Genomic DNA, 23,516 nt, shown 5'->3' on the forward strand with positions numbered 1-23,516 from the left:
AGAAGAAAAACTCGTGATATTACTTTACCCTTTACCATGAAATTATAATTACATCTGACATGAACAAGCGACACAAAATCGTACACTCGTAGATTTACTATTACGTGGCTGGATGTAGAATCAATCCTTGGAGAGCCTATTCTGCGACTGCGATGGTATCTTATAGGCCGCGTAGTGTCTGGGTGACTGGCCGGCTGGCTAGGGTGGAGATCGTCAAGATGGGTCGGCATCATCACATGATGGCGCAGGAGTTGACGTCCTCGTCGTTGAACATGTTCATGTACCGGACCTCCGGCGCCCCGGGGTCGGCCATGGCCTGCGGCGCGCCGCGGACGAAGCCCGCCGGCGCCTTCTTGTCGTAGGCGCCGCCGACATAGGGGTAGGTGGTGAGCGAGTACGGCACGTAGGGCCACATCTCGGCCACCTTCCCGGTGCTCTTCACCCGCGCCAGCACCTTGCTCGGCTCAACGAACCCCGTCACCGTCACCTTGCTCATCTTGGGGTTCACTGACACGGCCGTCACACCTTTGCCATCAACATATACAGGAGATGAGACGTTCAGCAGCAGAGTTTAACTTCACAAAACTATTCCCAACGAAAACTTTAGATTGCTTGATTTTATTTCATTTCTGGATATCGCTACGTATGTAGGAGTATGTATGTGTGTACCCCGAATCGACTTGACGGCGTTCTTGACCCTCCTCTCGCAGCCCTCGCAGTCCATCTTCACCTTGATGTTTACCGTCTGCGGATCACAAACTACTCGAGTTAATCACGTGTTTATATATAACTTAAACGAAATGGCAAACAAAAAATTATATCGGTCATCTCATGAGATGAGAAGTTGAAACTGTTTCCAAGCAAAACAAGAGAGCACAGGCGTACTAAAAAAAAGAATTCCACAAGCCTCACCTGCATCGGCCGCCTCTTCCTGAGCTTGAGGGCTGCCTTTGTGTCTGTCATGCTGCACAAATCGGAGAGGTGATCCAAGACGCCCATGATCTTATTGATCTGACACGACTGAAGCAGTAGTGTTCTCGGGTACAGAACCGTGAAGGGTCGTATATGTAGAGAGGAAAGAGGAACGAAGAGAAAATATCAGAGGATAAATTTCGCTTGCTGGCTAAATTTGTATGGTTAGGGTGGACGTGCAAGTCCATACTGATGCTTCTAGGCGACAGAGAGCGAGCGATTAAACCACGGCGCTTTCGGATTGATGAGCAAACACCCCTGCTTCCAGGATGACCATTCCCTGCTTCACAGGCCAGCTGTTTTGACAGGAAGCTGCTTCATAATTATCTCTTGCTTTTCGTTTCACGGAGATGATTTATTTTGGTAGACTGGGAAATGCACGGCCTCAATTAGCTCTCTAGTCGCTACCTAAAATACAGTACGTACAAAGCAAGTAACTGCAGGTAGATGAATCCTTCAACTGTTCTTCAGAAACAGAGCAACTACTCTCTCAAAAAGAAAAAAGAAAACTCAAAAGATATACTGGCATACAGCTTGCTCGTACATGCATCTATGTTTGTTTCGTTTACAATAACAATTTCTAGTGCCTCACTTCAAACTTCGAACTTCAAGAGAGTGAAAGAAGAGAGACAAAAAAGGAAGAGGAGAACACATAACTGAAAGGGCAGTGATATTAATCTAGGTACCATCACCAGGACCCCAAGCTGAGATAACGAAATAAAAAGATGGTATACCCAACTAGGCACTCAGAGCAGGCTCCAGCGGCTCTGCAATACCACCCCCGCTGTTGAGAACTACCACCTTACCATCCGAATCCACATCAACAATAGCAGAATCACCTTCCTTGACCTCGCCAGCCAGCATCTTTTCCGCCAGACTGTCTTCCAAAAGCCTCATAATGGCGCGTCGCAGAGGCCTGGCACCGTAGCTCGGGTTGTAACCTTCATCCACAACCCTATCCCGGAACTTCTCCGTTACCTGGAGGTCGATTTCCTTTGCCTTGAGCCTGTCAAACACCTCCTTGAGCATAATATCAGCAATCTCTTTCACCTCCAGTTTTGTCAGCTGCCGGAACACAATCATCTCATCCAATCTGTTCAAGAACTCAGGCCGGAAATACTGCTTCAACTCCTCGGTCACCAAGCTCTTGATCCTGTTATAACTGGTATCTTTCTCATCAGAGTCAAGGTCAAACCCAATCTTCCGGCCTCCCTTCTCGATGACACTGCTTCCGACATTCGATGTCATGATCAACAGTGTGTTCTTGAAATCAACTGTCCGTCCCTTGCTATCTGTCAGCCTCCCATCTTCTAAGATCTGAAGCATCATGTTGAAGACATCTGGATGTGCCTTTTCAATCTCATCAAAGAGAACAACAGTGTATGGACGGCGGCGGACTGCTTCTGTTAGTTGACCTCCTTCAGTGTAGCCAACATAACCTGGAGGTGATCCGATGAGTTTGGACACTGTATGTCTCTCCATGAACTCACTCATATCTAATCTGATCATGGCTTCCTCTGAGCCAAAGTAGTAGGATGCCAGAGCCTTTGCTAATTCTGATTTACCAACACCAGTTGGTCCAGAGAATATGAAGCTAGCAATGGGTCGATTTGGATTCTTGAGGCCAACACGAGCACGGCGGATAGCACGGCTAATAGCTTTGACAGCTTCATCCTGCCCAATGATGCGCGTATGGAGTGTCTCTTCCATCTTAAGGAGGCGGTCAGACTCATCAGATGAGACTTTCTCCACAGGTATACCAGTCCATGATGAGACGATGTGCTGAATATCTGCCTCGGTGACAAGAGGACCAACTTCGCCGGATTCAGTCTCTGCTTTAACCATTTCCTTGCTCTTGTCAATAATGGCTGTAATTTGGGCCTTCAGCTCCATTTCCTCGTCTCTTAATTCCCCAGCCTGACAATAAACAACAACAGTAAGATAACATGGAAGAAACAACAATGGTTAATTTAAGTTGCATAAACAGAACAAGGAAGAAAAGGCTGGCTTCTAGGCTATGATTAGAGGCACCTTACAAGTAAAACAACAATGTAAATATAGCCAAATGAACCAATAAACTTGCAAGTAAAACAACATTAGCATCCTACTAAAGCAAACCATTTAGGAACCTTCACACAGAACTCAAGAGCGCTTATCCAGAATCTATGTATACCTTCTCAAAATCTTGGCCACGCACAGCCTCATTCTTGTCCTTTGTTATTTGGCGAAGTTTTTTGTCCAGCTCCTTGGCCTCATCAGGTAGCTGCAGTGTAAGGGATCATGGTTAAACAAAAACAAGGCGGTGAAGCAGGCTCTCTGGGATCACAATTATTCAGGGTCAATACCTGTGCATGCCTGAGCCTAACACGGGACCCCGCTTCATCAATCAAGTCAATAGCCTTGTCAGGCAGGAAGCGGTCACTACAGAAACAGCAAAGATAACACATGTTCATTACAGTGCAAATCAGATTATTGGCTCCACTGCCAAAATATAAAGTGGAAAATATACACTGTCCATATAATCTAAATATATAACTGGAACTAAGATTTTCATTCTAGGAGGGCTAATAATCGTCGTGCATGTGTAGAGTCAACTGTTGTCAAGGATAACAAAAAATTACAGTCAAGACTTCTTGCAATTTAATTATTGTTGTGCAGACAATGACACCTTAGCAGATTAAGGGTGAAACGGCAATATTATACAGTTTATATCATTCATTTATTATACTCCCTCCGATCCATATTAATTGACGCTGCTCTAGTATAATTTGTACTGAAATTATACTAGAGCAGCGTCAATTAATATGGATCGGAGGGAGTAACACTCTTAGCGAAAGTCTAGAGCAATGGGAACATGAAGCATATTGGGAACTTCAGAAAAAGCCAGGATAATTAACCCTTTCATGATGGATAATCAAATCATGAGATACACCAATGCAAGCCCCTCGCCTACCCAACTTATCCAATAAAAAGGTAATAAAGCTGATGCTACACATTAGTGAACAATTCAGATAACAAAACCACAAGAGATGTCAAAATCATACACATTCACAACATTATACATATACAGCTAATACCTAAGAAATAATTGCAGCACCAGAATTGCTATACCAAAAAAATTAAACATCAACCAAATTAATTAAAGTATGATGCAATGCAAACCTGATATACTGATATGATAACTGCGCCGCGGCAACTAAAGCATCATCTGTGTATCGCAGCTTATGATGAAGTTCATATCTCTCACGAAGTCCTCTTAAGATTTGTATTGATTCTTCAACAGTGGGCTCTGGTACCTTGACTGGTTGAAACCTTCGCTCCAAAGCAGGATCTTTCTCGATATGTTTCCTGTACTCATCGAGTGTTGTGGCACCAATGCACTGAAAGATAGAACAGTGTCAGAAATGTTGAAACTAGGAGCAGCTCATCTTTCTTGTCATAGACATGGCTTGTCAACTGGAAGAAACTGCTTTCTGGATCCAGCCTAGGTGAGGTCTTTGTGACTTTATCAGACTAAACCAGAAAAGTGAGCAACACAGAACAATGGAATTTGAAATCAGGCACATTACCTGCAGTTCACCTCTTGCAAGAGCTGGTTTCAAGATGTTAGCAGCATCAATTGCACCTTCAGCTGCACCTGCTCCGATCAACGTGTGCACTTCATCAATAAAGAGTATAATATCATCATTTTGCTTAATTTCTTCCATAAGCTTCTTCAGCCTTTCTTCAAACTCTCCACGGTACTTGGTACCAGCAACAAGGAGCCCCATGTCAAGGGTAATAACCTAAACAGAGCAGTCATGATTAATTTTCTAGAACAACATGATGATAAATACAAAAAGGAGCTTTATACCACTCAATTATTTTTAAACAAGCTTGATCCTTTGTGACTGACAAAAGCCTTGGGTCCTCAACATTTAATCATTTATTATTATTTTGACCATGCCATCAACACTTAATTACTGAAGGCTCACTAATGATCCCAATAACAACACTAATAGTGTCAGTACAGAATGACAAAGTAAAATCACAATAATAGGCATGCTATTTACTATAAAAACTCTAAAACACCGGTACATGAAAAAACTGGCGTCAGTACCTGATATGGTCCGATAGACGGTGGATATGTTCAACAAGTATCAAATGGATTAACATAAAAAACAAAAACAAAAAATAATTGATTGGATACATAGTTCTTTGTGTGTGTGTGTTGGGGGGGGGGGGGGGGGGGGGGATTTGATACATTCTGGATACAACAGGGCTATTTAAGAGAAATTTGGTAAAATACCACTGGTGGTTTGCCCTTTTGACAATATGGCGATAAGTGGGGTCTGGCATTTATCAAAGGCCAAATACCTATATGTGGCATATTTTATCATATCCGCCATTATCTAAACTCTCCCATGTCTCGTACCCTCCCCCTCCTCTGTCCCAATGCTGTTGCTCCATCTGCCCTGACTCACAGTCCCAGTATGTCCATGCATTGGCATTTTGGGGAAGTAGTTAAATGTATCGATGTATTGGCAATTTTAAAGAAATTGGCAAGCCCATGTATCCGTATCACCCCGATATGGATACACTGACACACATATCGGTATCAGTGCTGCATAGCAAAAAAAATACCCGCATTGCAATTCATGCTACTCATTTACAAGCACAAAATAAACTCTGGTAATGCACAGGCAACATAAAAGTCGAGGCTAACCTTCTTTCCTTCAATTGTTTCCGGAACATCCCCATTACAAATACGTTGTGCAAGCCCCTCTGCAATAGCAGTCTTGCCGACACCAGGCTCTCCAATTAAGCATGGGTTGTTCTTTGTACGCCTGCCCAAAATTTGAGTTACACGCTCAATTTGATCCTGTCTGCCAACAACTGGGTCTAGTTTACCCTGCAAGAAAAAAGAATGAGATTGTTTCTCTTTGCTGCTAAATATCTCCAATAGGCAAAAGGACACATGGGAAGGAGGAAATACCTCTTCTGCCAGCTTTGTCAAATTAGTACCGTATTCTTCAAGTGTAGGCATCTTCTGGCCACTGCTTCCCCCACCAACCCCAGCACCAACAGCTTCTGTGCTTTCACCAACCATTCTTATAACCTGCACAGCATATAAAATATTCATTGTCTGGACAAATTAGACTAAAGTAAGTAATAATGTAAGAAATATATCAGTGAAGAAATTGCCTGGGTACGAATGTTGTTTGGATCAGCACCAAGGCTTTCGAGAACTCGAGCTGCCACACCTTCACCCTCACGAAGTAGCCCTAAGAGTAAGTGCTCAGATCCTATATAGTTATGCCCTGAACAATGAACATAAAGGAAAATTAGTACACATCCTATATAGTCTCAAGAAGCAGCAAAATAAGCAAGACTTGTTCTTAATACCCCTGAGACTGATGTGATATAGTAATGTATCACCTGAGCTCAATAAATACTAAAATTTCATCATCTTCAAGAAAGGAACAATGCAATAGTGATATAGTGATAATATAGTAATGTTTCACTTTTTTAATGTATCACGAGTATAGTAGTAAGTCCCCATCCCTGCCAAATCCTATGGACCCGCAGCTACCCTGGATAGGACACTGCATGGTGAGGAATTCATGGTTGGCTTGCCAAAGAAGAAAGGTAACTGCTCGCTAGATGGGCAATGAAGGTCGGGGATGAGGGATGGTAAAACATCACTGTTAAGCTAGCACACTAGCTTTCCCCAGGGTTCCTGCCACAATCACCTAATGGAGAATTTCCACAGCGTAAAAGAAGAACAAAGCTTCATTCTGCACAGGACATGATGATCACTTTTGCTTAAGTATCATTCTGGATTAGTCACTGACTAAGACAATTGTACATGTTTAGTGTCTTTAGTGATCAAACCACTACATGAAATCTTACACCACTATCCATACTTAATGTAGACTCTGAAAGTAAGAACAGGATACTACATAAATAAAACTAGAGTATATAAAAAAACACATAAAATAATATAAAAGCAACGGTCAGTCACTGTCCGGCCAAGTACATAGAATGACAAAAAATGGGGCCTAGACTCAGATAGTCAGGACCAGACAATGATCGGGGATGGGAATGGGGAAACATTCATGTGCTTGCTTCAACAGAAGGTGAGATGAATTAACCACTAGTTCCGCACACTCGTCACCGAATGGGAATGCAGCTCGATTACCATGCCTAGCAGAACACCTTATGATAACTTGTCCTCAACTACCATTCTATCACTAATGGAGTCATAAATTCAGATATTTTGTGCACTTATCTGAACCAATTTACACTAGTATATAGCAAACTTATGTGACTAAGAAAAACAGAACAGGGTAACTGAGAAAAGAAAATAGAATAAAAACAGACTAATTGATTACAAACTAGATGTAAATAAAAAAACTGATGATGTGCATACAGTAATAATTACAGAATAGCTGATGAGAATGGATGAAACAAGAGCATGAAACTAGCTGATTTTCGTGGATAAATGAAGGTAATGATTAATACCTAGCTGGCGAGCTTCTTCAAGTGACAGTTCGAGTACACGCTTTGCACGAGGTGTAAATGGAATTTCAACGGCAACAAACCCACTGCCTCTTCCAATAATCTTTTCAACTTCCACACGGGCATCCTTAAGACTGATCCCCATAGACTTTAGAACCTTTGCTGCAATTCCAGTTCCCTCACCAATAAGGCCAAGCAGAATCTGTTCTGTCCCAACAAAGTTGTGGCCTAGGCGTCTTGCTTCCTCCTGTGCAAGCATAATCACCTTGATTGCTTTCTCTGTGAAGCGCTCGAACATGGCCCGGACAACCATTCTTGAACCTGACCCACGTGGTCGTGAAATCTGGCTTGCTACAATGGAGCCAAAGTCACGTTTGATAACGGACCTTGTATCCAGGAAATTTGTTTGCCGCAGTCCTTGAAAACCCCCGAGAGTGAGGGTCCTGGTTGGCGTACTGCGTAACATTGTGGCCCTTGTGCGCACACGGGACCGCGTAGAGCTACTCCTGTATGCGGTAGGAGCAATGGCAGACTGAACCAGAGTCCCCTCCATATTGAACTAACCAAAGAACCACAGGTTTACCAGTGCCTGCAAAAAAAAAGCATTACTCAAACAGAAAACATCATCAAATGATTGCAAAGCAACTATGGCATCTACTTCCGATGGTAGATCCCACATATGTGCCTCAAAAACGAGGTTAAAAGAATTCGCCAACCATTCACATATCATTGAAACAACACCTAATGACCCCAAATCAAAGAGCAGTATAGTACTATAAGAAATTCGGGCACGATGGTTTTTACCAAGCTTGATAAGTTTCATGTACCCAGCCAACTTCAACACAGGATTATCCACACGTGACTGCTCCAACCAAGAGAAGAATACCATCTAAATCCGCTCGACAATAGCACCCCAATCGGAAAGCCCCTACCGTGCGCCTACACGCGCCAAGCAAAAGCCAACATATATCCACATCCCGGCTGCTACCAAAATAGCGCGCTCGACTGCATCCACCGACGAGGTGGGTAAAAACAGGATTCGCAGAATTTCCCCTGGAACTATCCAACCAACCAGCCAATCGATCCCCGGAACCACCAAACCCAATCCACAAATCCGCCCACCCGAGGGAACGGAAGAGGATAAGGTTCCCCATGAACTCCGAAAACAATCGGCGAAAACAACCGCAGGAGTCATCGCCCCCCACGAGCGAAGGGCGCGGAGACGGAAGCGAGCGGCGGGCGCGGCGGGGGAAGCCTCACCTCGGCGACGACGTGGCCGCCCAGCGGCGGAGGACCTAGGGAGAACCTTGGGACGGGCGGAGTCGATAACACGGGGAAGAGAGCTAGATGCGAAATCCTAGCAATTCACAGGCTTAGCTAAAATTAATATAACTACTGCTCCGTAGGATCCATGTTACAATGAAAAGTGGAATACTCCTACCGAAGAAATACTACCTCAACTCGTGCACGCGGCGTGCTCGCTGCCTTGCCCCAGGTCCAGCCGCTGGCCGCCGCCCCACCCTCTCGCTCGCTTCTCGCTAGGGCTAGTCGCCTCGAATTACACGGCACCTGTGTCAATTGATAAGGAGCGACCACCCATGCTTATCGGATGTGCGTCGATTTAAAAGGCCCGGCGAGGCCCACAAGACACACCCCTTTCTCCTCCCTTTTCACTTGCGTGCTTGGTTACCTGCATGGTTTTTTTTACCTTTTTACACGTGTGTCTTAGTTAAATCCGGTTGAGAACAAAAACCATCATCTACATATAGTTTGATTGTTTTTATCTAGTGTGGCTGCATTAGGAAAGCAATATTTATCCAGTGTTTGGTTGCTTGTGCTGCACTGAATAGACAAATTACATGTTGTTTGGTTCCGAACGTCACAATGTATGATCACCACTTCTCATTAGTGGTGACCTTACCACACACGATTTTCCAACATCGTCTCAATCCTAACTAGAAAACAAATGATAGTTTAACAATAATAGGGAAAGTTCATCGATGTCCAATTAGATGGAAGTCCATCCTCGTGAGTTGTTGTTTTGTTGTTGTTTCTTCTGTTGTTGCTGTTGCTTCTTCTCTTCTGTTGTTGCTTCTTCTTCTTCTCTTCTGTTGTTGATGCTTCTTCTTCTCTTCTGTTGCTACTGCTTCTTTTTCTTCACATCCTTGTATGACCTTTATTTTCTCACATTGCCGAAGACTCCATCCTTTTGTTCTTCCAGGCTTTGTTGTCAAATGCCTCCACACCATGGTCGGAGTCAACAACATCATCAAGCATCACCTCTTCCTCCTCCGGCACAAGGTCATCACAACCCCATTGTAGGATCCAGTTATGAAGGATGCAACAAGCAAGAACAAGCTTAACCTGGGGTTTGAAAAGTGTGGAATGACTTCTGATCCAGAATCTTAAATCTATTCTTCAGATCTCCAAATGCCCTCTCAACCGTAATTCTAAGGCTAAAGTGTCTGAAATTAAACAATTCATGTGCAGTCCTAGGATAGTTTCTACCAGAGAACTCATTTAGATGGTGTCTGGTTTTCCTGAGGGTGGAAGAACACCAGGCCGACATGCATAGCCAGCATCTCTGAGGTAGAACTTGCCATCGGGGATATTGATGCCATCAGGTCTGAAAGCACATTTGCTCCCTTGGTGGTTTTGGTAATTCATGTCAACATACATGTTGTTGGACTAACATTTTTCATCAAGTATATTTCAAGAATAATACAGCCTAGGCTTGTAGATGGATGAAGATGTGGACCCCTCAAGCTACAAAGGACAAGCATTGGCAAAAGCTTCATGACTCTACATTTTTGGTTGAATGATGAAAGATCACATTGAGTCCATAGGAAAACCAATACTATTAAAAGTGAATGAGGTTTTGATCATGAGTCATTTGCTCAAGTGCTTGGAAATATTGCTCCAAAACTCTCAGCTACATTCTCACAATTCAATCTGTCCAAAAACCTAAAGTCATTCTCGGTCCCACTGAAATAGATACACCCGGACCCACCGAGATACACCAGACAGTGCCACAACCTAAACCCTAGAAACTCGGTTCCACCGAGATGGCATTCGGTCCCACCGAAGTGCACTGACAAACTTTCTGTACCCCGTCATGTTCATTTCGAAATTACTGAGTGAAACCATTCGGAATTACCAAAATGATGCAAGTGCTTTAGCTCATCACATGTCAGAGCCACCGGGTGGATTCATCCTATCTCACTGAAACGTGTACGTTCGAATCTTTTACACTAGTCAGTCTCACCGAGTTCTTCATCCGGTGTCATTGAGTTGTGCATAAAGTTTGTAACCGCTAGATCTTTGGTGATGGCTATATATACCCTGATGCGGCTTGAACTACGTCGGTATTCCCCAAAGTGGAAGGGATGATGCAGCACAACTACGGTAGGTATTTCCCTCAGTGATGAGGCCAAGGTTATCGAATCAGTAGGAGAACCACGCAACACTACATAATGGTACCTGCACACAAAGAACAAATACTTGCAACCCAACGTAAAAGAGGGGTTGTCAATCCCTCCCGAGTAAAAAGATAGATAAAATTGTAGTAGATTGGATAAATAGATCTCACGGGAACGCGAGATAAAATAAATAACAATAAATTGCAGCAATGTATTTTTGGGTTTTTGGATTAATAGATCTAGAAATAAAAGCGAATAAAAATAGATCTCAAAGGCAATATGATAAAGAAGAGACCCGGGGCCGTAGATTTCACTAGTGGCTTCTCTCGAGAAAAATAGCATACGTCGGGTAAACAAATTAGGGATAATTGTATTTGAGCCCTTAGTTGTGTCACCCTCGACAGGAATACCCCTAGTTTTGTAAAACACGCGGTCTTGCCCAACTAAGTTAGCTTGCTTTGTGTTTTTGCCCTTTCGTCACGGTTCCGTCCAGTCAGCGCCGTTTGACCGTGTGTTGACTGTTTGTGGACTTTTCCTTGGACCATTTTGCCCTGCTTCTTCACTCTCTGGCGAGACACTGCCAAGTGGGACCCATCACCATCCCATGTTCCCTTTTATTTCTCTCCCGCCGGTCAAACCCTAGTCCTGGATGCCCTTCCCCCCTCTCTCAGATCCCATCAGCGCTGGAGCCACACATCCCGTCCATGGCCAGCGAAGGAAGGCTAGCGGAGGCCCCATCGGTGGTGGAGCCACGGATCCCATCGGGGTTGGGCTCGACCGCCCGCAGGAGCAAAACCGCCCCGACCCGCCTCGTTTCCGTGCCTGAGGTACGCCTCATCTCCGCAGCCGTTCATCGGGGTTGGGCGCGAGCGCCGCCCTGCCTGTGCTCCTTCCTTCTCCCTTTCTCTATCGATTCTCTCCGTCTCTCTCACCCTCCTCTTTTCTCTTCCCCGATAGGAGCAGGGAGCAACCCCAAAGCCACCATGTCACTGCCCATGGAGGTCCATCTCTCGATCCATTCACCGCCGCCGCGAGCCCTGTTCGATCTGGCGCTGCAATGTGTGAGGCATGAACTGCAGTGCCTGCGTCCCCATTGACCCTCGTCCACGCCAACGCGGGCCAGCCTCCACCGACGCCTCCCTTTGGCCCAGATCCACAGCGCCCCGAGGGAGGCCCAGATCTCGTCGGTGGCCAATGTATGCGGCAGCCGGCGACACACGGTGGGGAGAGATGGTTTGGAGGGTGGCGCGTGGCGACTGGGGACGCACGGTGGGGATAGATGGTGGAGGAGGGTGGCACGCGCCTCGCCCAGGCCTCCTTCCACGCCGCAGCGGCGGAGTCCAAGCGCTCATCATGAGGACGCACGGGCGAGGAGGATTTGGCGAGCTCCAGCGAGCTTCGACGCCGATTCGTTTGGCTCCGGCGAGCTCATCCCCCTCCTACAGAGGGCGTTTTTTAAATCCTTGGCCCGACATTTTTTTAACACTTGACGCAATGTAATTAGCTAGTATAGCTAGCAACTATAGACTAATGATTAATTATATTCGAGATGAGACCGACCTTAAGTACTGATTTGTGTTAATTACTGGTGTTTTAATTAGTTTATGTTGTGTTAATTATTGCATAAAAAGGATTGCAAAATTGATGTTATGGTTACAACATGGCAGTGTCCATTAGAGATATTTGGTCCGTTGTGGGTCCCACATGATAGTGAGAAGAGTGACAGGTGGTTTTCTCAGTGATGGGTCCCACTTGAAAGTGTCTATTCAAAGAGTGACGAAGCAGGGGTAAAATGGTCGAGCGAAAAATCCATAGACGGTTAACACACGGTCAAACGGCACTAACTAGACGGAAACGTGACGGAAGGGCAAAACCACAAGAGGAGCAAGCCGCCTTGTGCAAAACCAAGGATTTTCGAAAACTAAGGGAAAAACTGTCGAGTGGGACACAACTAGGGGCATAAAATCGATTATCCCAACAAATTACTGTTAGCAATTGATACAACTTCAAATAATTATGACGATATCCAGGCAATGATCATTATATGGGCATCACGTCCAAGATTAGTAGACCGACTCCTGCCTGCATTGTCGGATTACGGGTTCCGCCAAACCCTTGAGGTTCGAACACTAGGGTGCGCACGAAGATCTCTCTCTCCCTAGCTCGCTCTCGCAACGATCTCAATGCCTACCTCGGCGAACCCAAACGAATAAGAGACACGAGGGTTTATACTGGTTTGGGCCACCGTTGTGGTGTAATACCCTACTCCAGTGCGGTGTGATGGATTGCCTTGTAGGCTGAGGGTGAACTAGTACAAGGGATGAACAGCCTCCTGAGGAGAGGTGTTCTAAAGCTCGGTGAGCTGGTGAGTTGGCCTTGGTGGAATGAGTCCAATCCAAGATGAGATCCCTGACTACGGTGGTGGCTACTCCTTTTTATAAAGGCCCTGGTCCTCTTCCCAAATGTTTAGGCGGGAAGGGATCCCACAACGGCCAAGTTTGAAGGGGGGCAACTAGTACAAGCTATCCTGACAAAAGGTGGTCTTTGCCTGCCAAAGGCTCTGGTGGTGATGCCGCCATGGGCTCCGTGGTGACCTCCGTCCTGCCGTCCTGCTGGTCTTGGTCTCCTGCCGTCCTGCTGGTCTTGGTCTCGTTGCACCGATATGGAAACCTTGCCTGATGCCTCGGGACTCCTCGCCTGCGCTTGCCCCTTTAGCACCAAAGAGGCAACTGGTACTCTGCGCCCGCTGGCGCCCGCCTGGCCTTAGTCGTCATGGCTCACGTCACGTGAACCTCGCGAGGTGCCCCTAGCATAGATATCTCCGCTCCTCGGGAGCCAGCCTAGTGAGGCCGCCCCTGAGGAGGTCTTGGTGTCGTCCGCCTCGCGAGGCTTGGCCCCTCGCGAGGGTCTTGAGTGGTTGCTGCTGAAGATGGGCCGTGCCAGGCCGTTGGTGGAGCCAAGCCCTGGGCCGCAGGCAGGCAAGTCTGGGTACCCCCGTTCCCAGGACGCCGACAGTAGCCCCCGGGCCCAAGGCGCGCTCGGACTTGGCTTTGAGGCGAAGCCAAAGGGCAAGTGCGGAGCGCCGTGGGCCCCAATAGCATGCGGCCTTGATTGACGTGTGGCGACCGACGGGGCGTGGGTGTCTCCGCTTCCCCACGCTGTCTCGGCAACCGTTCGACTTGACGAGACCCTGCTGCATGCAGAAGGAAAACCATCATTACCTGTGATCGTGGAGGCCGGCGGTTGGCCTCCTTCTGGCTATAAATGAGGAGAGGGGCGGAGCCCCCGTTGCTCATCTCTTCCTCCATTCCGCCTGCTTCTTCTTCCTCCTTGCTCCACCGTCTTGCTGCAACACCCATGGCACCGACGAAGAGGCTCTCGTCCGCGGAGAAGGGGAAGGCTCGTCAAGAGGGGCCCGGTTTGCCGCCACCTAAGAGGGGGCGCGGTCGCCGCTGCAAGCACGCCACAACCCCTGCTGTGGCCCCTCGCGGGGGCGGACGAACTTCTCCGGGGTCCGGCGCCATTCCAGGCAGCCACGGCGGCGCCTCTTCGCGCGGCGGGAGCCGCTCGAGACGTGGCAGTCCTGCCCACGAGGGGAGGCGCGCCATGGCTGCTCGGCCTCCCCGGCCGCGCTTCCACTCGGAGGAGGTGCTGCCGGAGTTCGTCGTGTGGTCGGAGAACCCGGCCGACACCTGGCTTCAGCTTCCGCGCTCCTTTGCCGGCAAACTGCCGGCCACGGGCCCTGGCAGCCTCTGGCTGCAGGCCGATGGTGGAGGTCTCCATCGCGGGTAACGTAGCCCTAGCCCGCGGCTGGCAGACGTTTGCCCGCGCGCGTGGTCTGAGCATGCGGTGCACCCTCCACTTCAAGTACGAAGGTGGTGTGACCCTCTTCGTGAGGGTGTTCAGGGAAGACGGTCGCCGCGCCGGGTGCTGCCCTGAAGACAACGATGGTGACGAAGTGCTCGGCCTTGGCGACGGCCGTGACGAGGATGAGGGTGAGCTCGCCCTCGGTGACGGCCGTGGTTCGTCTAGCTACGACAGCTCCTCCTCCGGCGAAAGCTCCAGCGGCGGCGGCTACGACCAGCCGCCACGTCGTCGGGCTCGCTTCGAGGACGTTGGCGGGTCGTCCCATCGTCACGCCCCAGTGAAGCGCGAGGAGGGCTCCGACTGAGTCCGAGGGGCCGATCCTCGTGAGCAGCCGCGTCGTAGGAGCCGCTTTTGCTTGTCCCTTCCTTTCCTTTCCTCCTATATTGCAAAAAAACAAGTATGGGGCCCTGCGAGGGCGTGTAATGAACCACGGTGCTTATGCTACTTCGTCCTGTGTTTATTGTTTCTGGGTTGTGTTGTGGAATCGGTGCCTTAAGCAGGTGTAGAGGAGTAACTTAGCTTGGTGCATCCGGGGTAGCTTCTACCTCGTGAGGGCATGCGCCTCCTGGCATCTGGTGGGGCTTCCCTGCTGTCGACTCGGGCGACATCGCGAAGCTGTGAAAATTCGTTAGGAAATCTGTATCCCTCCTTGCACGAGGCCTCAAGCATGGGCTGATCATGGCCTAGCGCACCACGTTGCGGTACCCGTGGGGCATGGACTTAAAAGGACGGTGCGCCGATCACAAGCTCAAACGAGGGCACCCCGCGGAGACCAGGGGAGTGCGCACGCATGTACTCACACCTGTCCCGTAGCCCCCGCACGGGCGTGCAAGGGAGAGCGTCGGGTAACTGCCGCCCTCCCTGGCGCAAAACAAAGAATCGAGGGAAGAAACAAAGAGAAGAGGGAGTCCAACCAAGTCATCGAGAAACGCCAGAACTTCAAATTCCGTTGAAAGGGGTGCAAACCAACTACAGAAAGCAAATGAACAGCCGCGTCCGGCACCTAGTCTAGTCTTCTCACCAGCGCGGAGCTAAGTGCTGCCACTAGGACGTGGGAGGGAGCCCCCGAGGCCCGAGGGCGGCACTCCGAAGACTCCGAGGCGTGTACAGCCCCACTCATTATTACGTGAGAGTTTCACGAGCAGAGACCTTCACAGGCACTGGGCCTTGCTTCATGGGTAGAACTTCCGGAGGTGCTGGATGTTCCAGGCATTCTGGATGGGGATCCCGTCCTGTGTCTCCAGGCGCGTGGCGCCAGGCCTGGAAACGCGGGCAATCCTAAACGGGCCCTCCCACATGGGTGAGAGCTTATGCAGCCCTTCCCTGGAGAGCACCCACCTCAGGACGAGATCGCCCACCTCGAGCGTCCTGGAGCGGACGCTGCGACAGTGGTACCGTCGTAGCGCCTACTGGTACGTTGCCGCTCGGAGCGAGGCTTGGCGGCAGCGTTCCTCCCCCAGCACAAGGTCCATCCTCCGCATGGCATCCTGATGCGTCTCATCAAATGCCAGGACCCGGGCGGAGCGATGTCTGAACTCGTGAGGGAGAACCGCTTCTGCTCCGTAGACGAGGAAGAACGGGGTCTCACTGGTTGGCTTGGTGGCGGTGGTGCGGATGGACCACATCATGGACTGGAGCTCGTCGTGCCAGCCCCTGCCGCAGGCCTCAAGCTTCTTCTTGAATGTCCTGGTCTCGAGGCCTCTCAAGACCTCCGCGTTGGTGCGCTCGGCTTGGCCATTGCTCCTGGGATGTGCCACCAAAGCATAGCAGATCTGTGTTCCAAGGTTAGCACAATATGTCTTGAAGAGGTTGCTAGTGAACTGCGAGCCGTTGTCGGTGATGATGCGATTAGGGACCCCAAACCGGCTCACGAGGCCCTTGATGAACTTCATTGCCGACCCAGCTGGGATGGTGCGGATGGCTTCCACTTCTGCCCATTTGGTGAACTTGTCGATGGCGACGTAGAGGTAGCGGTAGCCCCCGGGCGCTCGAGGGAATGGACCCAGGATATCTAGCCCGCAGACCACGAATGGCCAGGAGAGTGGGATAGTCTGGAGGCCTTGATCCGGCTGGTGGATTTGCTTGGCATGGAACTGGCAGGCCTCGCAGGATCTCACCAGCTCGGTTGCGTTGCTGAGTGTCATGGGCCAGTAGAACCCGCTGCAGAACGCCTTGCCCACCAGGGTGCGCGATGATGAGTGATGCCCGCAATCTCCGCCGTGTATGTCGGCCAGCAGCTCGCACCCCTGCTTCCTGGAAATGCATCGCAAGGAAACGTCATTTGGTCATTTTCTGTACAGCTCACCGTCCTGGATGCAATATGCCGTAGCCTGCCGGGCCACGCGCTCCGCGTCCTCTTCTTTCTCCGGCAGCATTCCTTGCACCAGTTATGCCTTGAACTCCTCGGTCCAGCACCCCTCCCGAGGTTCCAGCTGTCGGTGTCAAAACCGGCGGATCTCGGGTAGGGGGTCCCGAACTGTGCATCTAAGGTCGATGGTAACCGGAGACGAGGGACACAATGTTTGCCTAGGTTTGGGCCCTCTCTATTGAGGTAATACCCTACTTCCTGCTTGATTGATCTTGATGAATATGACTATTACAAGAGTTGATCTACCACGAGATCGTAATGGCTAAAACCCTAGAAGTCTAGCCTATATGACTATGATTATATATATCCTTCTTCGGACTAAGCCCTCCGGTTTATATAGACACCGGAGGGGACTAGGGTTGTACAAAGTTGGTTACAGAGAAAGGAATCTTCATATTTGGACGCCAAGCTTGCCTTCCACGCCAAGGAGAGTCCCATCCGGACACGGGTAGACTCTTCGGTCTTGTATCTTCACAGCCCATTAGTCTGGCCCATGTCCAATAGGCCGGACGCCCGAGGACCCCTTAGTCCAGGACTCCCTCAGTAGCCCCTGAACAAGGCTTCAATGATGAGGTGTCCGGCGCGCAGATTGTCTTCGGCATTGCAAGGCGGGTTCCCCTTTCCGAATACTCCAAGATAGTCTTCGGACGCGACGAACGTGTCTGGATCTGCAATACAAGTACCACACACAACTGCAGAGAATATAATATTTCACGAGTCCAATCCGCTGACAACTTTTTGTAAGATGACATCACGTCTGCCCGGTTATTATTTCGAACCGTTATCATCTGCCGTTCCATGTTTCAAGATGCGGTTTTCATTGGCACGTCTTGTCAAAGCAGAGATCGTGTCCCCTTATTGCGGGCTTCTCATCAATACGGGCGTGGGTAATCCAACCATGCCGTTTGCACAGCCCTTGGGAACAGGCGAGTTTTAAGGCGAGTGGGGAGGCGCTTGATATTCACTGCCTTTATAAGGAGATAAGGATTCACTTTTCTTCACCCACGCCTTCTCTCTTTCTCTGCCCTTCCATTCTCGTGCTCCAGTGCCCAAGTCCTCATCTTTTCCGCCTTAAGAAAGTACTCAACCATGTCCGGATCTGGAGCGCAAGGCAAGTGGATGGCCTCCTCCGTCAAGGATAAGGACATCACCGAGCTTGGGGAGGCCGGGTATCTGGCGAAAGAAATCGCTCACTGGCTTCCGGCCAAGGGGCAAGTCGTCCCCACCCCGAAGCCCAATGAGAGGGTGGTGTTCACCCCCCATTTCGTCCGCGGGTTAGGGTTTCCTCTTTACCCTTTCATCCGCGGACTTATGTTCTATAACGGGCTAGATTTCCATGATCTAGCCCCAAACTCCTTCCTCAACATCTTGGCATTTATTGTCGTGTGCAAGGCCTTCCTCCGCATTCCTCCCCACTTCGGACTATGGCTCAAGATCTTCAACGTGAAGCCGAAGGTGGTGGATGGCCAACACGCGAAGTGCGGAGGTGCCATGGTGAGCAAGATGCCCAATGTCACATGGCCCAAGGGTACTTTCCTGGAGACCATCAAAGAGTGGCAGAAACGGTGGTTCTATATCACAAAGCCCCACAACGCCACCTGGGCCGCGGCTCCCGAGTTCAAATCCGGAGCTCCAATGCGGCTCACCTCCTGGATAGAGAAGGGCCCAAATTGGTCTTCGTCGGACGAACTGATAGCACTGCAAACGCGCATCCAAAGCATGGTGGATAAAAACATCAAGCTCGTCAACATGATCCAGGTGATGCTAGTTCGCCGGATCCTTCCATGCCAGAGCCGAACATGCCCTTTATGGGAATTTGATCCAGAGAAGCACCAGACCTTGGAGAGGCTCTTCGGAACCACTCACGAAGATGTCTAGAAGTTGCTCTTTAAAGGCAATGAGACGCCGCCGGACATCGACTCGGACCGCGGGCACGATCTAGCCCATCCTGCCAGTGCGGTAAGTCCTTCACATCAAGGTGCATCCTCTACTTGCTTGTTCAAGGAAGATATCTAAAACTTCACTATTTATTTTTTCAGGTATGGACAGAGAAAGCGGAGCGGATTCGATGTCCGGCTCTGCTGCCCGAGGAACCAGTCATCCCGCTCCTGGCGAAGATGCTGGTTCCGGCGCCTTACAAGGCGCCGGAGAAGAAGGTCAAGAAGAAGGCCAAGGGGGTCCTGAGTGGCCCCCGCCGCAAGGGAGCTTCGGACGTGTCGTCCGAAGACAAGACTCACTCCTCTGCCGCCGAAGACGACGATGAGGAGGAGGAAGAAAGCAACTATCCCCCTGATGGGGGAAGGAAGAAGAGGGCGGCCTCCACAAATATGGAGGCGGAGGCGCCAAGAGGGGGAAGGGCCCCCTCGCGGATAACTCCGCGTGGGACGTCGACAGCAGCCCAGAGCGACCCCCCGAAGCAAGCCCCTGGCCGCATCATAAGTACTAAAAACCCGTATACGTCCATGTATCCGGCCTCTCTTCTTCATGGTATTAGCATGTTTAATTACGCTATTGCAGTCCGGCCCACGATAGCTCCCTGCGATCCTCATCAGGAGGTTCGTTGGATTCAAAGGCGATGGCCAGCGAGTCACCGCCGGCCGCTCACTCTCCCACGGCCAAGGGCGACGACGAGGTGCTGTCCCAAAGGACCTTCCCAGGCAAGGGAGAGGTTCAGGAGGCCGTCAGGGTGACGCCAGAGGGCGTAGCCTTGGCCGCCGGACACATGGGGGAGCAGATCCCCATGGAGACTGGCGATGGGGGCCATGTTCAGTTCGGCCCCCAACCAAATACGGTTCTGGAGACCTATACGGCCCCGGAATCCGGCGAGCAGCCTCCTTCGAGAGAAGGAGGTGTGCCTATCCTGCCGGTGACCTCTGTCCAACCAAAGGCATGATACGTCTCCGTCGTATCTATAACTTTTGATTGTTCCATGCCAATATTATTCAACTTTCATATACTTTTGGCAACTTTTATACTATTTTTGGGACTAACATATTGATCCAGTGCCCAGTGCCAGTTCCTGTTTGTTGCATCTTTTATGTTTCACAGAATATCCATATCAAACGGAATCCAAACGGGATAAAAACGGATGGAGCTTATTTTTGGAATATTTGGAAAATTCCGGAAGAAAAATCAACGCGAGATGGTGCCCGAGGTGGCCACGAGGCAGGGGGGCGCGCCCCTGACCCTCGTGGCCCACCCGTAAGGCGGTTGATGCCCTTCTTCGGCCGCAAGAAAGCTAATTTTTGGTAAAAAAATCACGGCGAAGGTTTCAGGCCAATCGGAGTTACGGATCTCCATATATATACGAAACGGTGAAAGGGCAGCAGAAGAGAACACAGAAACAGAGAGAGACAGAGAGACAGATCCAATCTCGGAGGGGCTCTCGCCCCTCCCACGCCATGGAGGCCAAGGACCAGAGGGGAAACCCTTCTCCCATCTAGGGAGGAGGTCAAGGAAGAAGAAGACGAAGGGCCCCCCTCTCCCCTTCTCTTTCGGTGGCGCCAGAACACCGCCGTGGCCATCATCATCACCGCAATCTTCACCAACAACTTCACCGCCATCATCACCAACTATTCCCCCCTCTATGCAACGGTGTAACCTCTCTCTTACCCGCTGTAATCTCTACTTAAACATGGTGCTCAACGCTATATATTATTTCCCAATGATGTATGGCTATCCTATGATGTTTGAGTAGATCTGTTTTGTCCTATGGGCTATTTGATGATCAAGATTGGTTTGAGTTGCATGTTTTATTATTGGTGTTGTCCTATGGTGCTCTCCGTGTCGCGCAAGCGTGAGGGATCCCCGCTGTAGGGTTTCCAATATGTTCATGATTTGCTTATGGTGGGTGGCGTGAGTGACAGAAGCACAGACCCGAGTAAGTAGGTTGTTTGCATATGGGATAAAGGGGACTTGATGCTTTAATGCTATGGTTGGGTTTTACCTTAATGATCTTTAGTAGTTGCGGATGCTTGCTAGAGTTCCAATCATAAGTGCATATGATCCAAGTAGAGAAAGTATGTTAGCTTATGCCTCTCCCTCAAATAAAATTGCAATAATGATTACCGGTCTAGTTATTGATTGCCTAGGGACAAATAACTTTCTCGTAACAAAAAGCTCTTTACTAAAACTAATTTAGTTGTGTCTTTATCTAAGCAGCCCCTAGCTTTTATTTACGCGCTCTTTATTTTCTTGCAAACCTATCCAAAAACACCTACAAAGTACTTCTAGTTTCATACTTGTTCTAGGTAAAGCGAACGTTAAGCGTGCGTAGAGTTGTATCGGTGGTCGACAGAACTTCAGGGAATATTTGTTCTACCTTTAGCTCCTCGTTGGGTTTGACACTCTTACTTATCGAAAGAGGCTACAATTGATCCCCTATACTTGTGGGTTATCAAGACCTTTTTCTGGCGCCGTTGCCGGGGAGCAATAGCGTGGGGTGAATATTCTCGTGTGTGCTTGTTTGCTTTATCACTAAGTAATTTTTATTTGCTATTCTTAGTTTTTCTCTATCTTTAGTTATGGATATGGAACACGAAATACCAAAAAAATTAGGTGTACTTGCTGCTCATGGAGATGGGGAACCTCCTAAAACCCTCGATGCTCATTATGTGATAGATATTATGTACTACTTTGATAATCCTGAGAAAACCCCATTCAACTTTGTAATGGGAGTAACGTTGGATCAACGTGAATACTTTAGGGATTATCGCTTGACACAAAAAGGGAAACTATTATGGGATCAAATTTATATGTTGAAGTGGTATGCTAGGCAACTATGCTTGAGATATGATTATACTTGTTGCTCTAGGATGAAGGCTCCACACCTTCCCTTTTCATGCAAATTTAATGATAATAAAACCTTAGCTTCTTATGCTAATGGTATCTATGATTACTATGATGTGGAACAAATAGAAGAATTTGTTGCTTTTATGGGTGCTTATGAAATTGAATCTATGTTTAAAGAGTTTGAAGATTTTGATGATTCGGTTTATAGACCTGAAAATTTAGCTATCCTTAAATATTGTTATGAGAATTATGAATACAATTACGATATTAATGCACTTATTGAGAAAGTCTCCGCTTTCCAAGAAGAGACTAATATTTTGTAGGAGTCTATGGAAGAAGAAATTACTGAAACTGTGAGCTCATTGGATGAAAAAGATGATGAGGAGAGCGAAGAACAAAAGGAGGAAGAGCGGATTAGCTACCCGTGCCCACCTTCTAATGAGAGTAACTCTTCAACTCATACATTGTTTGATTTCCCTTCGTGCTTACCGAAGGATGAATGCTATGATGGTTGTTATGATCCCATTGATTCTCTTGAAATATCCCTTTTTGATGATGCTTGCTATGCTTGTGGACAAGATGCAAATATGAATTATGCTTATGGAAATGAACTTGCTATAGTTCCTTATGTTAAACATGAAATTGTTGCTATTGCACCCACGCATGATAGTCCTATTATCTTTTTGAATTCTCCAAACTACACTACATCGGAGAAGTTTGCCCTTATTAAGGATTATATTGATGGGTTGCCTTTTACCGTTGCACATGATGATTTTGATAGATATAATATGCATGTGCTTGCTTCTCCTACTTGCAATTATTATGAGAGGGGAACTACATCTTCGCCCCTTTATGTTTCCAACATGAAAAAATTGCAAGAAACTGTTTATACTATGCATTGGCCTTTACTATGTGTGCATGAATTGTTCTTTTATGACATGCCAATGCATAGGAAGAGAGTTAGAATTCGTCATTACATGATATATGTTGCTTTGTGCTCACTACTAAATTACAAATCATTGCTAATTAAAATTGGCTTTGATATACCTTGGGATTCGGGTGGATTCACTACTTGAGCACTATATGCCTAGCTTAATGGCTTTAAAGAAAGCGCTGCCAGGGAGACAACCCGGAAGTTTTAGAGAGTCGTTTATTTCTGTTGAGTGCTTTCATAAAGTTTAAAAACAACAAAAATAAAGAGGGGAACCCAAAACTTTTCAAAAAGGAAAGTGAAAGTGAGAAAGACAAGCATTGTTGAAGTGGGAGAGCTCCTTGAACTTTGTTCATGCTCACGGCAACTTTGTGAATCTTGATTACAGAAACTTTTCAACAAAAATAATTATCCCCTTGTACAATTCCATTGTATTATAAAAATAATGTGCCAAGGTTTGCCTTTAGGATGTTTACAATACTTGTTTGTTTGTATGGTGCAGGACATAAACTTTCGCTGTAGTGCGCGATTTTTATTTTTTTTACTGGAACGTCAAATGGTTCTGATTATTTTTGCACTGTCTTTCTATACAAATTGTTTATTTTTCCTAATTTTGGCAGAATTTTTCAACTATCATAAGTATGGTGAATGTTTGGATTATTACAGA

At 48.1% G+C, this 23,516-nt stretch overlaps 2 protein-coding genes across 3 annotated transcripts; both read right to left on the reverse strand.

Moving 5' to 3' along the window:
* On the reverse strand, nucleotides 1-1,217 carry LOC109752636 (heavy metal-associated isoprenylated plant protein 20). The gene is made up of 3 exons (XM_020311538.3): nucleotides 913-1,217; nucleotides 670-745; nucleotides 1-525 (listed from the first exon to the last, which is right to left on the reverse strand). The coding sequence occupies exons 1-3, from the start codon at nucleotides 997-999 to the stop codon at nucleotides 233-235; spliced, it is 456 nt and encodes a 151-aa protein (XP_020167127.1). The 5' UTR covers nucleotides 1,000-1,217; the 3' UTR covers nucleotides 1-232.
* Nucleotides 1,218-1,492: 275 nt separating this feature from the next.
* On the reverse strand, nucleotides 1,493-9,115 carry LOC109752635 (chaperone protein ClpC1, chloroplastic). Of its 2 annotated transcripts, none has more exons than XM_020311537.4 (10): nucleotides 8,929-9,115; nucleotides 7,477-8,062; nucleotides 6,157-6,272; nucleotides 5,948-6,070; nucleotides 5,678-5,863; nucleotides 4,542-4,757; nucleotides 4,135-4,352; nucleotides 3,318-3,393; nucleotides 3,146-3,235; nucleotides 1,493-2,889 (listed from the first exon to the last, which is right to left on the reverse strand). In XM_020311537.4, exons 2-10 carry the CDS (start codon nucleotides 8,024-8,026, stop codon nucleotides 1,711-1,713), a joined length of 2,754 nt encoding a protein of 917 aa, XP_020167126.1. In that variant the 5' UTR covers nucleotides 8,027-8,062; nucleotides 8,929-9,115; the 3' UTR covers nucleotides 1,493-1,710. The 2 variants fall into 2 exon arrangements, with proteins under 2 accessions (XP_020167126.1, XP_045088999.1); XM_045233064.2 differs by having other exon boundaries at nucleotides 8,734-9,072.
* Nucleotides 9,116-23,516: the final 14,401 nt, after the last annotated feature.

The sequence above is a fragment of the Aegilops tauschii genome, chromosome 2 (assembly GCF_002575655.3).
Source record: "Aegilops tauschii subsp. strangulata cultivar AL8/78 chromosome 2, Aet v6.0, whole genome shotgun sequence".
Classification (NCBI taxonomy): Eukaryota; Viridiplantae; Streptophyta; class Magnoliopsida; order Poales; family Poaceae; genus Aegilops; species Aegilops tauschii.

Excerpts from the sequence above, each read along its gene's own strand:
- LOC109752635 (XM_020311537.4), bottom strand. The coding sequence starts at position 8,026 with ATGGAGGGGACTCTGGTTCAGTCTGCCATTGCTCCTACCGCATACAGG. Across the intron at positions 4,758-5,677 it reads AAACAATTGAAGGAAAGAAG|GTTATTACCCTTGACATGGG; the intron begins GTTAGCCTCGAC and ends TGCTCTGTTTAG. Across the intron at positions 3,394-4,134 it reads TTATCATATCAGTATATCAG|TGACCGCTTCCTGCCTGACA; the intron begins GTTTGCATTGCA and ends CTGTTTCTGTAG.
- LOC109752636 (XM_020311538.3), bottom strand. The coding sequence starts at position 999 with ATGGGCGTCTTGGATCACCTCTCCGATTTGTGCAGCATGACAGACACA. Across the intron at positions 746-912 it reads GGAAGAGGCGGCCGATGCAG|ACGGTAAACATCAAGGTGAA; the intron begins GTGAGGCTTGTG and ends TGTGATCCGCAG. Across the intron at positions 526-669 it reads CGCCGTCAAGTCGATTCGGG|GTGTGACGGCCGTGTCAGTG; the intron begins GTACACACATAC and ends TTGATGGCAAAG.